Source organism: Gasterosteus aculeatus, chromosome 3 (genome assembly GCF_964276395.1).
Source record: "Gasterosteus aculeatus chromosome 3, fGasAcu3.hap1.1, whole genome shotgun sequence".
Lineage (NCBI taxonomy): Eukaryota > Metazoa > Chordata > Actinopteri > Perciformes > Gasterosteidae > Gasterosteus > Gasterosteus aculeatus.
Genome location: NC_135690.1, coordinates 10,568,028 through 10,582,003, shown reverse-complemented (window position 1 = coordinate 10,582,003; position 13,976 = coordinate 10,568,028). Strand labels below are relative to the sequence as shown.

The 13,976-nt window shown below is 46.0% G+C and overlaps 1 protein-coding gene across 1 annotated transcript; it reads right to left on the bottom strand.

Annotated features, from left to right (window-relative positions):
- Positions 1 to 12,145: 12,145 nt before the first annotated feature.
- On the bottom strand, positions 12,146 to 13,708 carry rgs5b (regulator of G protein signaling 5b). Its single transcript, XM_040172427.2, has 5 exons — positions 13,552 to 13,708; positions 13,363 to 13,452; positions 13,197 to 13,258; positions 12,919 to 13,082; positions 12,146 to 12,800 (listed from the first exon to the last, which is right to left on the bottom strand). The coding sequence occupies exons 1-5, from the start codon at positions 13,593 to 13,595 to the stop codon at positions 12,630 to 12,632; spliced, it is 531 nt and encodes a 176-aa protein (XP_040028361.1). The 5' UTR covers positions 13,596 to 13,708; the 3' UTR covers positions 12,146 to 12,629.
- Positions 13,709 to 13,976: the final 268 nt, after the last annotated feature.

Genomic DNA, 13,976 nt, shown 5'->3' with positions numbered 1-13,976 from the left:
TAACGAATGGAGACGGACTTGTGCCTGTGGTCCATCAGCAGCTACAGCTGGTGTGTTCGTGTTTTTAGGACATCTAGTGGTATCACGGGGAACAAACAATTCCCCAGGGTTCCCCCAGGGACCAAGGTCTTATCTCAATACGAGGGTTAATGTAGACATTTGTTTAAAGTAACTTTACAAAATACATATATTTGTAATACAAAATAATGCAAGAAGCCCTAATTCTGCTGTAATAAGCTCACGCAGTGTCACACATAATAAGCTCCTCCATATTGAGGGACACTGAGGTGTTGGTGGGTTTTTCCCACAGTGCTGACACACCGATTTACATCCTTCTTTCATTCCTCAGGTTCCACATGCTGCTTCTGCAGGTCCATTGTAAGGGGCGAAGGGATCAAGAAGCGAGGTGAAACAATGCACCAACTTCTCACAGGTGAGGAAGACTTCCTCATGACTTTTCAGTACAGATAATAAGATGAATAAGTATAAGATCTATTTGCAAAATGGGCATAGATCCGGGGGAAGGGAAGATTTTAAGACATATGCTTTCACATTCGATTAAAAATAAGCCTCAAAGGACAACGTAAAACAAAGTCAACCGGAAACAACCTAATGAGAAATGATCACAGGGATCTGCAGCTTCCCTCATGTAGCAGCTGAAAAGCCAGGTAGTTCCCCTTGGGGGGTTTCTGCTGCCTCTGAGGGGCCAAATAAATAAAATAATCCACACCACTCGCTCTGTCAACTCCCGAGTTAAACCTCTGGCTCTGTAGAAGCAAAAAGCTCCACCTAACGGGTCAGTACAGTTTGAGGGTGAGTTAAGGTCTTATTGGAAAACACAGCTGCGAAGAACTGCAAAACGGTGACCTGAAAGATGCTCAAACAAACCCTGCAGATCTGAGGGAACTGGTGTTTTTTTTATCTGAAAGACACTTTCCAAATAATGAAATTATTTTGCAGTCCTTCACATTGACCAGTGCTTTAATAATCACTATAGCTGCATACAATTGGTATGCATGTTTAATTTAGCATGTTAAGGTACATCAGTGGTTTGACTGTAGAAAACACGTTTCGTTTGTAAAATCATTGCCTTTGTTTTCCTGTTACCTGTCAGGAAAATACTTCAGCCTCTGTCCAGCAGGTGGCAACAGAGCTCTTTGGGTTTTACAAGACGAAAGCGAAAAGTACCTTGCAGAGTCAAACATCCACTTTTATGTGACCTTCTTTATGGCTTTGTGGTGCTTTTGTTTTGTTGAACTGTCAGCAACAACTCGGTGTGATAGTGACACTCTACAACTCGAAATTCCATTAAGGTCCAAATGAACAGAGTGCTTCAGTCCATCCTGTTTATTGTGTTTGGGATTCAAGTGTGTTGCCTCTTTTTTATTTGGACAAATTGGGCTCCATGTGGACTCTTTGACAACCAGAAAGGTCACACCACGTGTGTGGTCACACGGCTATCGCTGGTTGAACGTGTGATGCAGCCATTCTGTGGATAAGAGGGGCAGCTTTTTAAATCACTCACCTGCTGTTGATCTGGTTGTGAGCGAGCAATGAGGGTAAAGTGTGGCTTCAGTGCACCTCTCTCTCTCTCTCTCTCTCTCTCTCAGCATCCAACCCGTCACGTGTGGAAAGGCATTCACGTTTTAAGTCATTAATGCTGTTTGTTTAAGAAAGGCAGGAATACATCTGAGCCCTTCCTTGATGTAAAACGGTTCCAATTGGCAGCCGATCCATGGCTGTATCTCTAGATGTGTTAGTTAGTGCACTTTACAAGGTGCTGTTACCTTTGAACTGAAACATAGCTGTTTCCTCTGGTAATCAGTCTTTATGTTGGGCTGCTGCTGTATTTACGGACATGAGAGTGTATTCACATTCACACTTATACATCCCACTTCGTTCTAAACTATTCGGTTCTGTTTGCGTTCCCACTTGAATGATCTGCTTGGGATCCTAATGCTTTTAGCTGTATCACTCCATTAGTGTTTGAATAAGTTGTCCAACATAATGTTGTATGTCTGCAAAGTTTTAAAGCTTTTCAGCATTCACAACAATGCCTCAAGTCAAATGCACCCTGCTAATGTTGAATAAGTAACAACATAGTAAACAAAATAGTCATATAAATGTCGGGAAGTGCTTTTTTGCATTAAACTGTCAGATTAGTGGATAATTTACTCTTAAAAAACTACTATTAATGTGGGAAAGGGGACAGTCCTTTCAAGTTTGTGTTCTTGTTTCTTGACACATTTAGTTAGCACACACTGATTTTGCTGGAAATATGTGACTTTGACTTCAGGAAGTATCTAGCAGAAGAACATTCTCAAATAAATTTCAAAGAAGGAAAATCTGATGACAGTTAAGAACAGTTAAGAAGTGGGTTTTCTAACAGGCCTCACTCTGACTAGGTCGTACTTTAACTAAACCTTGGTGCACCTTGTATGTTTGTTTTTGTGTGCATTTAATATAGCCTCTATAACATTTTGAATAAAAAGGTGTTTCTACATTCCATCCTACGTGAGTGTCGTTCAAGAGGGGGAAACGCCCTGGAAAGAGCATCGTCCTACATTCGTACCTTGGGGCGAGTTGGGTCACTGTCTTGTTTGCATGTTTTTGAACTGCAAAAGAAAGCACAGCGTACCGACAGAGGATGGATAATGAGGAAAAAGTAAAACAACATCTCCTCAGGCTCTACATAATTTTTTCCTGGAAATGTAAACTAAAAGCAAACATGTGTGACTTTACCTCACAGTGGTGAGTCACTGTATTTGCTGGACATGGCGGTCCTCTGCACTGTCTCCATATAGCATCATGTAATGAATTAATGCAGACCAGATGTTGCTCTCTTCTTATGTCTCATTTCAGGGTTTTAATATTGATGATAATTAGATGACATGTTTTTGAGACCTGACAAGATGCTATTTTTGTGAACACAAAAGAGTGTATTTCTGAATTCAGCCTATTAACATTTTATCTTACCATCTGAAGTAAATGAAAATGAGTCCAAGCTGTGATATATATATATATATATATATTTTTTAGAGTGGATAGGACCACTCATCTGTGCTGGCTTTGTTCCCTTGGTAACCCTGTAACCATGACTGCAGTTTTTACTCCGTTCTCCCAAGTTCAAGCACCGTTGGCAACACTATTAATCACCTCTCACACCACAAATATGTGTTAAAATGAGGATGCTGACTCATTTCTACCAGTGAAGTAGGTACCCAAATCCACTGGTTAAACAGAGCTTCACATTATGTTTCCACCCTCCTGACATTCAGAGGTGTCCACTGAAACCGATCCACGCTTCAGACACTCTCATAAAAGACAGCACGGGCCCTCCCATGACAGCTCATCCAGGGGTGAGACGTGTCTGTCTTTACTTCACGGACTGTAAAACTTGATGATCCTGTTTCTGCACAAAAGACATTTTTTCGTAGTGTAAATATATATAACGGCTATTTCTGTCTAGCCAGCGTGAAACGACTATTATAAAACTTGAAAATGGAGATCATCCATCGGACTTTGAACAAATTAATAAAGACATCAAAGTAAAACCCAGTCCGTCACTGGAACTAATTTCTTAGTGTAGTCGGTCGTTTTGTTATTGTCTTGAGTTGGTTTGCTTCTAAGTAAAGGCCTGTCCTAACGAATACTTTTTATATATATATCTCTAATCATTGCAAACAAGAAACTATTATTGTCCTTGTCTGAAGCTATCTGTGTAGTCATTCATCTCGAAAGTTAAAAAAACTCCAGACTACACCTTTATGATAACGCAATGCAGAGGCAGAACAAATGATCCAAACAAGCCGCTGCCACACACATGTAGCCGCACCTGATCAGGTCTCCACATGCCTCTTTCTTTCCAAAGTATGTTCTGCGATTAGATATGAACCATGACTATCTACCTAAACAGACAGCTGGAGTGAAAAGCAAGCATGCATAATATATGTTTGTAACATTAGCTGCTACAGCAAAGAGGGAGGGACAATTATGAGTTAAATCCATCTGCTGAGGAAGGAAAACAAACCAGTGTTTGTTCAATGAATCTCAATTAGCGTATGTCCAGTAGAGGCAACCCATATTGTGTTCAAATGAAAGCTGCATTGTTTATTGCATTGTTGATAGAAAGCCATATTTTCTCATAAAAAAGATTAAATGTATCTGTTGATTTTCTTTAATTATCAAACAAAGTAGGAAGTAAATAGCAACCTCAGATTTAGTAGCAAACTCAGATTTGAGACTGAGTAGCAAACTGAAATGTTTTAAAAATCGAGATGCATCGATAATCGTCTTATCGACTTAGAATTGATAATCGATAATCGGTTTAGAAACTAATAGTTGACCTCTGAATCGGAATCGAATTGTGAGGTGCCAAGAGATTCCCACTCAGGTTGCTCATCGTGTTCTGCCTGCAGGATCTAGGACGGACCAAACACATTGATTATGATTATAGCAATTGCCTTGTTTTTTCACATAGTGTAGAGTCTAGACCATGATCTCAAACTCAAATCAGGTGTGGGCCAGATGCCCTTTACTTTTTCACTCTTTAATCATATATTTCACTATAACCGTAAGTATAGAATGTCACTTGACATATTGTTGACATATCCAATCCCCCCCTCCCATTTTTCAGAATTTGTTAAAACATCATGATTATTACAAAATCATAATAGATTACACCACACATTACATTAAAACTAGTTACCATGGTTACCAAATGGTTACCATTTAGGTCATAAATAGGTCATAAACAGTTGCTAAGCAACGAGGTTTGAGCTTTGATCAGATCACAGAGCTTAGTTATAGGTCAATTGCAGCGGACCAAGAAAGGAGAGACATCGTTTTGAGTTCAGTGCCATTATAGTGAAGTACCAGATTACAATTTAGGGCAACTGAACATTTAGGGTAAGTGAATTTAAAGAAACAAAATGCAGAAATTCATTTCTTATGTCATGGGTTGGAAGCCGGCTGTAGAATCCAACTTTGTGATGGAAGTGGACTTCAATTCTGAAGCTCATGTGCAAGCCATCGCCCGGCTCACGGAGCGTTTGGATGGATACGAAATTGAGGTTGAATTTGACATTTTGGAAGGGGAAACTGACAGTCCAGAGCACAGTCTGGAAAGACACTGTTTGACTGCCTCGGAAGGAGAAACTCCGTCAGCTGACTTTAGACGGACACCCAGTCTGCAAAGCCACTGTTTGACTGCGATTGAGGTCTTGAACCCCCACATGGACCCTTTGGGAGAATTCATCGTTGACACTTCGGCTCTATCCAGTTTGCCGTCGAACTCAGAGTTGCCCGTCGTTACTGGAAGGGTCACAACAACAACGGACCCTATTCAGCCAGAAGCAGCTTCTATCATAGAGGTGCAAGCTAAGAGCGACACACAAAATAGGTGGGACGAAAAAGGCTGCAAGACAGTCGTGGAGAAGCTAGTCAGCCGGGTAACGGGGGATTCAATAGCAGCTCACCTCCACGAAGCCACCGTTTATTCACTGACGCAGCAGGTCCTTGAAAAGCTCCAGTATATTGACGTAGCCGTGGAGGCACAAAGACACAACATCAAGAGGGCTGACATGAAAGCCTACAAGGACCTGCTAAAGCCCATCGGCTGTAGAAATACACAGGTGTCGATTCAGAAGCTATTTATGCAGCTGACTGATGAGCACGTCTGCGAGACACTGGTTAAGCACATGATAAAGCCAAAGAAACCCAGCGCCTTCGAAAGATTCTTGAACGCCACGGAAGAACCGTTCATTGCCTGTTTCAGACAAACCAAAGACAATGACAGCAGTCCAGAGCACAGTCTGGAAAGCCACGATTCGACGGCGTCGAAAGGAGAAACTCCATTAGCTGACTTTAGACGGACACCCAGTCTGGAAAGCCACGATTCGACTGCGTCGAAAGGAGAAACTCCATTAGCTGACTTTAGACGGACACCCAGTCTGGAAAGCCACTATTCGTCTGCCTCGGAAGGAGAAACTCCGTCAGCTGACTTTATTCGGACACCCAGTCTGCAAAGCCACTGTTTGACTACGATTGAGGTCTTGAACCCCCACATGGACCCTTTGGGAGAATTCATCGTTGACACTTCGGCTCTATCCAGTTTGCCGTCCAACTCAGAGTTGCCCGTCGTTACTGAAAGGGTCACAACAACAACGGACCCTATTCAGCCAGAAGCAGCTTCTATCATAGAGGTGCAAGCTGAGAGCGACACACAAAATAGGTGGGACGAAAAAGGCTGCAAGACAGTCGTGGAGAAGCTAGTCAGCCGGGTAACGGGGGATTCAATAGCAGCTCACCTCCACGAAGCCACCGTTTATTCACTGACGCAGCAGGTCCTTGAAAAGCTCCAGTATATTGACGTAGCCGTGGAGGCACAGAGACACAACATCAAGAGGGCTGACATGAAAGCCTACAAGGACCTGCTAAAGCCCATCGGCTGTAGAAATACACAGGTGTCGATTCAGAAGCTATTTATGCAGCTGACTGATGAGCACGTCTGCGAGACACTGGTTAAGCACATGATAAAGCCAAAGAAACCCAGCGCCTTCGAAAGATTCTTGAACGCCACGGAAGAACCGTTCATTGCCTGTTTCAGACAAACCAAAGTCAATGACAGCAGTCCAGAGCACAGTCTGGAAAGCCACGATTCGACGGCGTCGAAAGGAGAAACTCCATTAGCTGACTTTAGACGGACACCCAGTCTGGAAAGCCACGATTCGACTGCGTCGAAAGGAGAAACTCCATTAGCTGACTTTAGACGGACACCCAGTCTGGAAAGCCACTATTCGTCTGCCTCGGAAGGAGAAACTCCGTCAGCTGACTTTATTCGGACACCCAGTCTGCAAAGCCACTGTTTGACTACAATTGAGGTCTTGAACCCCCACATGGATCCTTTGGGAGAATTCATCGTTGACACTTCGGCTCTATCCAGTTTGCCGTCCAACTCAGAGTTGCCCGTCGTTACTGAAAGGGTCACAACAACAACGGACCCTATTCAGCCAGAAGCAGCTTCTATCATAGAGGTGCAAGCTGAGAGCGACACACAAAATAGGTGGGACGAAAAAGGCTGCAAGACAGTCGTGGAGAAGCTAGTCAGCCGGGTAACGGGGGATTCAATAGCAGCTCACCTCCACGAAGCCACCGTTTATTCACTGACGCAGCAGGTCCTTGAAAAGCTCCAGTATATTGACGTAGCCATGGAGGCACAGAGACACAACATCAAGAGGGCTGACATGAAAGCCTACAAGGACCTGCTAAAGCCCATCGGCTGTAGAAATACACAGGTGTCGATTCAGAAGCTATTTATGCAGCTGACTGATGAGCACGTCTGCGAGACACTGGTTAAGCACATGATAAAGCCAAAGAAACCCAGCGCCTTCGAAAGATTCTTGAACGCCACGGAAGAACCGTTCATTGCCTGTTTCAGACAAACCAAAGACAATGACAGCAGTCCAGAGCACAGTCTGGAAAGCCACGATTCGACGGCGTCGAAAGGAGAAACTCCATTATTCTGATTCTTGAACGCCACGGAAGAACCGTTCATTGCCTGTTTCAGACAAACCAAAGATAATGACACCGACGGTAGCGTGCGCGCCACTCCTTTCCCTCCCCCGTCGACCGTAGCGTCGGCTGCACTCCCCGTCCCCCGTCGAACGTAGCGTCGCCGGCACTCCCCCTCCCCCGTCGACCCTAGCGTCGGCTGCACTCCCCCTCCCCCCGTCGACCGTAGCGTCGGCGGCACTCCCCCTCCCCCGTCGACCGTAGCGTCGGCTGCACTCCCCGTCCCCCGTCGAGCGTAGCGTCGGCGGCACTCCCCCTCCCCTGTCGACCGTAGCGTCGGCTGCACTCCCCCTCCCCCGTCGACCGTTGCGTCGGCGGCACCCTCCCTCGACCGCAGCGTCGGCGGCAATCCCCCTCCCCCCTCGACCGTAGCGTTGGCTGCACTCCCCTTCCCCCGTCGACCGTAGCGTTGGCGGCAAACCCCCTCCCCCGTCGACCGTAGCGTCGGCTGCACTCCCCTTCCCCCGTCGACCGTAGCGTCGGCTGCACTCCCCTTCCCCCGTCGACCATAGCGTTGGCGGCAAACCCCCTCCCCCGTCGACCGTAGCGTCGGCTGCACTCCCCTTCCCCCGTCGACCGTAGCGTCGGCGGCACTCCCCCTCGACCGTAGCGTCGGCTGCACTCCCCTTCCCCCGTCGATCGTAGCGTTGGCGGCAAACCCCTTCCCCTGTCGACTGTAGCGTTGGCGGCACTCCCCCTCCCCCGTCGACCGTAGCGTCGGCTGCACTCCCCTTCCCCCGTCGACCGTAGCGTTGGCGGCAAACCCCCTCCCCCGTCGACCGTAGCGTCGGCTGCACTCCCCTTCCCCCGTCGACCGTAGCGTTGGCGGCAAACCCCCTCCCCCGTCGACCGTAGTGTCGGCTGCACTCCCCTTCCCCCGTCGACTGTAGCGTTGGCGGCACTCCCCCTCCCCCGTCGACCGTAGCGTCGGCTGCACTCCCCTTCCCCCGTCGACCATAGCGTTGGCGGCAAACCCCCTCCCCCGTCGACCGTAGCGTCGGCTGCACTCCCCTTCCCCCGCCGACCGTAGCGTCGGCGGCACTCCCCCTCGACCGTAGCGTCGGCTGCACTCCCCTTCCCCCGTCGACCGTTTTCTGCGCGCAGGCAGCCATTGCTGCGCTCTCTCCACCCATTCACGCACGGAATATGTTTTTCTTTGCTAAAATATAGTTCTCTGTGCTCAAAACTTAAAACTACGTGCTTAAAATTACGCGCTCAGGATTGTGGCACAAATATAACGCCATACATTAGCGGTTGTTTTATTAGTATTGAGGTTGTCGTAAAAGGTTTTCTTCGAGTGCTCGGTTTATCCCTGCTAATGAATGCAAAAAAAGGAGAAACAACAGCGTGGCTGCTACTGCTCGGGGACGTTGCAATATTTTATTTATATTTTCCCCCTGTCCGTCTCTCTCTCTTTCTCTATACAAAGTTATATATAAAATATGTCCCTCTCCGAGGGAATCATCACTGAACCTGAGAACAGTGTTGCCTGGAGCTACCAGGCCCGGAGTACGGTGGCCCTGAAGTGAAAACACAACGACAAATTTCTAAAACACAAAGAAATTAACTTCTTACGGAAAGGGTAGGGCCTTATCGCAGGAAGCAGAGGACGGACCCATCTAATTGGACAGTCGGACTGTCTGTCTTTTAACTGGAAATGATACAGGGCTCTCACGCAGGAGTGTCACGCACTCCGGCCACACATACAATTCCTCACGCCAAGGAATCGCACTCGGCCCCCGAGCCGTGTCGACCATAGCGTCCCGCTGTACCCCCCACTCCCCCCGTAGCGTCCCGCCGTAGCCCCCCCCTCTTAGCGTCACCGGCCGTAGGTAATCCGCCGTTACACCCCCCCAGCGTCCGCGGTACTCCGCCGGTACCCCCCCACGCAGACGCAAACGCAGAAGCATGCGCCGGCCTTAATCTTAATCTCACTTTTTAAAATTGTCGCCTCAGCAAATCTGCCTATTAATTACGCTGCGTACCGCCACCCACAGGCAGAGGGGAGTATTGAGCCTTCATACCACCAACAGCGAGACGACACACACACACAAACACACAAGTTGGCTCTTTTTTTTTCACCAATGAAGTTACAGTATGTAAAAAAAAAATGTTTTCACGGCACACTGGTTGAAAAACACCTTTGCGGTCAGATGCTCCTTTCAGGTAACGCATTACATTAACCTGGACCGCCTCATCAGTGGCATCCTGGGTCGCCGGATTCTTCCGTATGGCCCCTGTAGAAAATACAGATCTGCCATTCCATTTGAATACTCACCTCCATGAAGCAACCGTTTATTCACTGACGCAGCAGGTCCTTGAAATGTTCCAGTGTATCGATGTAGCCGTGGAGACACAGAGACACAACATCAAGAGGGCTGACATGAAAGCCTACAAGGACCTGCTAAAGATGGACTGTAATAGTACACAGGCGTCGATTCAGAAGCTAATTCTGCAGCTGACTGATGAGCACGTCTGCGAGACACTGGTTAAGCACATGATAAAGCCAAAGAAACCCAGCGCGATCAAAAGATTCTTGAACGCCACGGAAGAACTCCCTGTTTCAGACAAACCAAAGATAATGACAGCAGTCCAGAGCACAGTCTGGAAAGCCACGATTCGACTGCGTCGAAAGGCGATATTCCATTAGCTGACTTTAGACGGACACCCAGTCTGGAAAGCCACTGTTCGACTGCAATTTAGGTATTGAACCCTGACATGGACTCTTTGGGAGAATTCATCGTTGACACTCCATCCAGTTGGGCATTGAACTCAGAGTTGCAGTCTAGAATGACACTTGAGTATTTTGAAAGGAGACACTCCATTAGCTTTACATGATAAAGCCAAAGAAACCCAGCACCGTGGAAAAACCGATAACTCCTACTTAAAAGGAGCAAATGAAAATAATGTTCAACAAAACTAATTCAATGATTGCATGTAACCAAGACATAAAAGAAAGGTAGATTACTTTTATGTCTAAAGCCCCAAAAGAAAAAATATATGTATCTATATCTACAACATACCTTCTGTGTCTACTGTTTTTTGACAATATAGATAATACCTTAATTCGTCCTTTATCGCAATTTCTGACTTGTTTCATAATCCGGTGTCAGATTTTTATTCAGATAAGGCCATTGAGGAATCGATATAATTGATCAGGGGATCAAGATGACTCCCCCAGCATGCTGCAGTTTCCCCAATTCTCATCGTCCTGTTGAGAATTCAGTTCTGTTCTGTTCAAATTCGTTATTCATGGTAGCATCCACGCGACGCTGCTGTATCCCTCCAATACCAAGTATTAGAGGCACCCAAACACAGCGAGGAGCGATACTGAGATAATGTATAAATTAAACAGTGATAATGCTAAATTATTTCATATGCCGAAATGTGATTCCAGCATGTTACTTAAAGGATGTGTGTGCATTTATTTGTGCAATTTGTAAATCATAATCTAAAGTTAACTCACCCAACGGGGTGTGGTTTGTGGTGTGTGTGTTGATCCGTCACTGGGGTCCGCCTCGCCCTCCTGCTGCTGCTCCCCTCCTCCACCGCAGACGTGAACCCTCCCTCCTCGGCTCCGATGTCTACGTTGCCATAGTGATCACACACAACGTTCTCAACTGGTGTGTTTCAAAAGTCTTCTCCCATCAATGTTTCTTCTTCTTTCTTCCTCCCGGTACAACTTCTCTGCAGATCTAAGTGGCATCAGAAAATGTACTTCATTTTTTATTCACATTCTCTGCTTTGTTTACTCCGATTTTTTCATTTTGTTTAACAAATGGTTTAAGCTTGGTAAGATAATAAGTTCCATCTGATATCTGATCGAGAGTGACGGAAAGAGAGACGGGTGGAGTGGAAAGATAACTTCTGTCGTTTTCCACGTGTGTAAGCGTGGGGTTAATGACCTTTTCCTTGCTGCCGAGGGTTGCTGTAGGAGAGCGGGGGTGGGGGGCGTCGATGACGTGGCAATAAGAGATGGCAGGAGAATGGAGGGAAGGGACTGATTTACGAAAAGAAGGGGAGGCTGCTGTGGCAACTGGCTCACCTTTTTACGTCTTGATTTAATTTTTGCTTGTAATATTTTAATCTTATTTTACTTTATCTTATTTTATTCTTAAAATAGAATAGGAGGGGAGGCTGCTGTGACTCACAGGCTGTGAGTGTGTGGCTAAGTAGTAAACAAACCTGCCCGTGCACGTGTTTGATGTCTCCATGGTAACTGGCCATCACACTTTGATGCTTCTCAGCAACATGATCTTGTTTTTGGGATATGCGTATAAGCTGAATTTACCGGCCTTGCCCTTCTGCCCTAACTTTATTGAATCCCAACTGCAGCAGCACAGCTTCAGAGTCAAACCTTTGGTCTTTTCATATGACACACAGTCAGAGAAAAGGAGTCATCCAGACAACCACATGTGAAGTGGAACCAGTGAGGCCACAGATGAGTTTGCTGCTATAACGGCACGCATGAGCAACTCTTCTTCCTTTCGCCGACATTCTGATCTCACTAAACATTCACCCCTTCTCACCCTGTGTGTGTGCAGCACATTTTCCATGGTACAAAACAGTAATCTTTTGTTTCTGTAAATTGGTCATGTTTTATTCAATACACTTATTTTGACATTTGTAGTCTGAACAATTTTCAACACAGTAAAAATACATTAAATAATAAATAAATAAATACACACTAATGCCATTGAGTGGTAGCTTTGTTGAGTTAGAGGAACTCATTTCTATCCACGTTTTCACAATTCATGCCATCGTGGCTGTCGTCCGTGTAGGTGGAGTGCAGGTGTCTATTTCGGGGGCAGACATTGCCTGCAGCCCAGTCTGAGTCAGTCGCGTCAATCGGAAGCTTCACGTGTCCTTCAGCTTCCAGCCTGGAGGCAGATCCGTATGCAACCTCCTTCCCCCAAAATAACTCCACAGCCCGGCGTGAATCTCCGCGGACTGACGTAATTGTTCCGTGTGAACTTTTTTTACAGACTCTGCTGTATGCTTATGTCCCTTTTTTTATGCCTGTTTCTTGCAGAAGAGTTTCTTTTAACCGCAGTTTGTTAGCCTGTCTTTCTGCTGAGCTCTAGGTATGCGGTGGACTTCAGAAAGCGGGGGTAGCAGTCTTTCTCCATCAGGGTGTAGATTTTGGCTTTGGCCAGGTTGAAACAGGACTGGTTGGGATGCGCCATGTTCTCCTTTGTGATGGCTTTGGTCACATGGTCAAGATTCACCTGTAGGGGAGCAGAAGAGTTGGTGAGGTGACTATCAGACCTTCACAATGAGACAAGTGACACCGGCAGATTACCGGGAGCATCCTAAATAGTCTATATGGGCTGTTTTTATATTTACCTCTCGTGGCGCGTCAGAGCCGATGAATTCGTCGTAAATCTTCTTTGCTTTGGCGGCCAGTTTTGAATGTTTTGTTTCCCGGTAATCCTCACAAGCCAAGTAGAATGCAATGTTTTCCTCACTGAACTCTGAGTGGAGGAACGCTCTGAACATGCAAAGTCCATCTAGAAACGGGAGAGAAAGAGGAGATTAGTAGATTAGCATCTGGTATTGTCTTAAAAACATCTGGAATGAGGGAAACATTTCGCATCGTGGGTGATGTGGAGGATCGCTCTTACTTTGACTGGACAACAAGCTCTCCAGCGACTCCTTCCATTTTAAAGGCTCGTCGACGTTTAACCTGCAACCACAGAAAAACATCATGAGGATAAGTTCTACAAATTATAGAGACCCACTTTGATTCCAGTTAAATGCTTCGAAAGGGACTTTGAATGTACCTCTTACCTCAGCTTTTCGCTTTTCTTTGACTGGCAAGTGATGCTGTGATCTGACTTTTGGAGAAAACTTCCAAACAAAGCTTTCAGCTCCTTTGCCCTGCAAAGAGAAAGAAATAAACATTGTTAAAAAGAAGAGAAGGGTGAAGCAGACCTTTTAAATTCCACCTGTGGTAGAATAGAAGTACAGGAATAACACCTCTCCAGGCATGTGCTGGGCAGTGATTCAAGTCCTCTGCACATGATGAGATACTTTGCAGACCGCTAGATTGATATTTCCAAAGGAAGTGCTTGTAAAGTATTTAATGTGTTACACAGTTGTCTTCCTTGCTGTAAGTGAGTGAGCACTCATCTGTTCTGCCGCCTGTGTGGGAGAGAGACTCTTTATAGGGAAGTCCGCTGTGTGACGCAAGCCTCTCAGCCAATGGAACAACACGTGTGGGATGACAAGCAGACTCCTCGGCTCTGATTTTCCTCCAAATCCTCCTCTCTGACTGAAACAGCATGTCTCATAGTTACAGCAACTGAATAACTAGAACTACAATAACTAACTAACGATTCTTTGCTCAGGCAGTTTGTGTGAATGAGTGAGCTTCGCTGTGTTTGTGTGTGCTCTTATGTTTT

Excerpts from the sequence above, each read along its gene's own strand:
- rgs5b (XM_040172427.2), bottom strand. The coding sequence starts at position 13,595 with ATGTGCAGAGGACTTGAATCACTGCCCAGCACATGCCTGGAGAG. Across the intron at positions 13,453-13,551 it reads CCCAGCACATGCCTGGAGAG|GGCAAAGGAGCTGAAAGCTT; the intron begins GTGTTATTCCTG and ends TTCTCTTTGCAG. Across the intron at positions 12,801-12,918 it reads GCTCTGACGCGCCACGAGAG|GTGAATCTTGACCATGTGAC; the intron begins GTAAATATAAAA and ends GCTCCCCTACAG.